General features: G+C 45.1%; 1 protein-coding gene across 1 annotated transcript; it reads right to left on the reverse strand.

The window, feature by feature from the left end:
* Window positions 1–718: 718 nt before the first annotated feature.
* On the reverse strand, window positions 719–2,902 carry LOC139550639 (forkhead box C1-A-like). The gene has a single exon (XM_071361652.1). The coding sequence runs from the start codon at window positions 2,601–2,603 to the stop codon at window positions 1,164–1,166; it is 1,440 nt and encodes a 479-aa protein (XP_071217753.1). The 5' UTR covers window positions 2,604–2,902; the 3' UTR covers window positions 719–1,163.
* Between the last annotated feature and the right edge of the window lie 735 nt (window positions 2,903–3,637).

Consider the following 3,637-nt stretch of genomic DNA (forward strand, 5'->3'; position numbering starts at 1 on the left):
CATGCGCTGCTACTTCAAGTCATCAAAACACATACGGTCAATTTGTTTGTAGGCTATATGCAGTTGACCTCTTGGAGAACAGCACCTACTATTCAATCACAACTGACTATAGCGAGTTGCATTCAAATTCAACCTTTAGAAAATACATAAATACATCTATTCCTAATCTAAAAACATTCCATGATAATGTAGGCAATTATTTATTATTCAACTGGACTTAGATTTTGTTATCAGGCAACACTTATTTTTCAGACTATAATTATTTAGGAGATTGGGACTCGTCTGGCCATAGTCCTAGCCTAAACGAATCGACCCAACTCCGTGATTAGAATTATATTTTTTCTGTGAACATTTACAGTGAGGATGGTAATCTAACCTGTCTTTGAAAAAATACTGATTCAAGATTTATCAATCACTGCCACTGATCCCACGTCGATACTTTTGAATCAGGGCCTAAAGCCTGACGGACATATACATAAGGTCTGGTTAAAATCCCGCAAACTAACAACTAAACTCGTATGCAGTTAAATCCTTGATCCATAATTGGTTCCCAAACAGTAGCCCTAACACCCAATCGATTTAAGCATTAAATACGTGTTTCCATTATTATTTGCTTGCATCCAACATTGAAAAATAAGCAAGGACATTAGACCATAACCTACACCATTTTCAGTGTTGAGAATGTCATAGTCTATAAGAAATCAAGCGTAGCTTTAACTCAAATAAAATGTCAATTTATTAAACATGAAATTCCTTCAGAATACTTTTCAACAAAAGGAGAAACTTTGAAAGAGTAGAACGATATACAGGTCCCGCCTTTTATAATGGAACATATTCGGACAATTAAGGCAATTCAATTTAGAAACACTTTTTGGTGTTTGGTCCATAATATCCGGCTACAGTTTAGAAATAAATTACTATATGCAATTTACACGTTATAGTATGTCCATGAAAGACTGGCATATCTTTAGCATATCTTTTAAACATTTCACAAAAGCGAGAAGAGACTTACGTGTTATTTGCAGTAACACTGTTCTTTACAAACCAAGATCATGTCTTTTTTTCTGTCCTTTTCTGTTCGTTTTAGTCCATCGTTAGGGGAAGGTGGTGGGTGAAATGACTCAAGTTATTTTTATGAAAAAGATCAATACAATAAACTTTGGTCAGAACTTGCTGCAGTCATATACGAAAGCTCCCGGAGTGCGGTAGATGGCTTGGCTAGAGGGAAAGGACATTTGACAGCTGTTATTCCCGTTCACTGGAGAATTATTCAAGCCAATTCTTTGAGATTCGAACATCTCGCGCACGGAGTGGAAGTTCTGCTGCTGGGTGGGGTAGGTCGCCCCGAGGTGGCCCAGGTCCCCGGCCTGATTGAGGTACCATGAGGGAAGACGCCCTTGGTGGGGATGGTGGCCCTCCTGCGCAGAGTTTAGATTGCCGTGGGCCAGAGAGGAGGAGGTGGTAGTGATGGAGTAATCTGGCAACGTTTCATCCACGGTGGTAGTCGGAACTAGGTGGCTAGATCTATCCCCAGCGTATAAACTCATTGCTTGCATATTACAATGGTAGGACGCATTCGAGGTAGTGGAGATAGAGTTTTGGTTACAGGGTGAGCTATAGACTGACGTCTGGTTCGGTGAATAACTTAGGGACAAAGACGGTGTTATACCTGTCCTGGATGAGGCGACGAGGGATGGGGCAAGCTCTGTGGCACCCTGTGGGGACCCCCGGAGGGAAGTCATGATGTTGTCCACACTGAAGCCCTGTGCCTGGGCCTGGCTGTGGTGGTGCTGCTGCTGCTGCTGCTGCTGCTGCTCGGAGCTTTCCATGCCAATTGACCTGTTGGACGGGATGCTGTGGGGGCTGCCACCACTGGACATGCTGCTGCTGCTGCCGGGGCTCTCGACTTTGGGCACGGTGCTCAGGGAGGGCGAGGCGGTCTGTGGGGGTGTAGCGTTCCCGTTCTCGGTCTTAATATCCTGAATCCTGACTGGCTGGGAGCCCTGTATTGGTTGCTCCGTGTCCCGGCCCTGTCTAGACGGCGTCTCCTTAGCACCCCGGTCATCCTTGTCTTTCATTGCGTCTTTCTTCTTGAACCGTCGCCTCCTCCTCAAGAAGCTGCCGTTCTCGAACATGTTGTATGAGTCCGGGTCCAGGGTCCAGTAGCTCCCCTTGCCAGGCTTTTTGTCATCACGGGGAACTTTGACAAAACACTCGTTGAGAGAGAGGTTGTGCCTGATGCTGTTCTGCCAGCCCTGCTTGTTGTCTCGGTAGAACGGGAACCTCTCCATGATAAACTGATATATCCCATTCAGGGTAACCTTCTTGTCAGGCGAGTTCTGGATAGCCATAGTAATAAGCGCAATGTAACTGTACGGCGGTTTTACCATATCTTTCGGCTGGGGCTGCGGAGTATATGGTCCATAGGCTCGCGCCATGCTGGCCGGGTACTGGTCGTGGGCCGCGTGAGAGTACATACTCATAGGGGCAGGCATCCCGGTGTATCCTCCACCGGCAGCGGCCCGGTAGTAGCTTTGGTCGCTACTAATGTAAGGCACGACGCCCAGAGAGTTGGGGCTCGAAACGGAGTAGCGCGCCTGCATGTCTTCTTCTATCCACAGCTCAACTATGCTCCTGCGTAAAACGAACTTCCCAATGTATGCAGCAGGAGAGCTCCACTTTTTCCTTCTGAACAGCTGAGGTGCTCAAAGCAGGAGTTCCAGTCCTGTCACTTGAAAAATGATAATATCAGGAACGCGCTGTACCGTGTCTTAATAGGTATAAGCGGTTTCCATCTCTGTGTGCTGAGGCGCACATGGAAAAACTTCTGAACTTTGGGCATCCGTCACTACAGAATACTTTTGCGGAGTTAACTTCTTTCCCCCTTTTTGCTGCGTGTAAAGCTCCTCCCAAAAAGAATCCGAGGCGCCCAATTGGAGGTCAGGTAGTACAGAGTGAGCAGCAACGGATCTCCTGGCCACACACACGACTTTAGAAAAAGAGAGGAGGTGTTGGTAACTCCCAGTCCCTTCCAGCCAAAGACACAAGACTCCAAGCGTGTGCGCGCTGCCTGCTCACGTACACAATCAGATTATGGACTAAATTTGTTACTGAAGAATATTTCCAAACATGAGCAAACACATTAGCGAAACCAACAGGTGGAATGATAAATAATGAATAAATTCTGGAACTATTGTCTGGTAGGCCTAATAGGCTGCATTTACACAGGCAGTCCCAAAACAATGACCAGAATTGGACTGCCTGTGTAGGCACCCGAATTATGATAGTTTTTTCCAGGAGTTGGTCTTTTGACCATTCAGCTCTGAAAAAGATCTGATGTGAAAAGTTCTGATGTGATTGATCAAAAGACCAATTAGTGGGTAAAAAAATATCAGAATTGGGCTGCCTTTGTAAACGCAGCCATATAGGCCTATATTTAGATTAAGACATTTGGTGATCGTGTGACCTTAATTGGCAAATTCATTCATATGCTATTACAATAAAGTTTAAAAATAGTTTTCATTCAGAATGTGCTTACATGTTGTTATTCATTCTGAAATAATTGGACAACAAAAAGTCCTCTATCACCTCAGTTTGGGTGAATCACTCAATTACAAGCTTATCTTGCCGCACATCT

Source organism: Salvelinus alpinus, chromosome 23 (genome assembly GCF_045679555.1).
Source record: "Salvelinus alpinus chromosome 23, SLU_Salpinus.1, whole genome shotgun sequence".
Taxonomy (NCBI): domain Eukaryota; kingdom Metazoa; phylum Chordata; class Actinopteri; order Salmoniformes; family Salmonidae; genus Salvelinus; species Salvelinus alpinus.

Bases quoted from the DNA above. Each gene is read 5' to 3' on its own strand.
- LOC139550639 (XM_071361652.1), bottom strand. From the start codon at position 2,603: ATGCAGGCGCGCTACTCCGTTTCGAGCCCCAACTCTCTGGGCGTCGTG.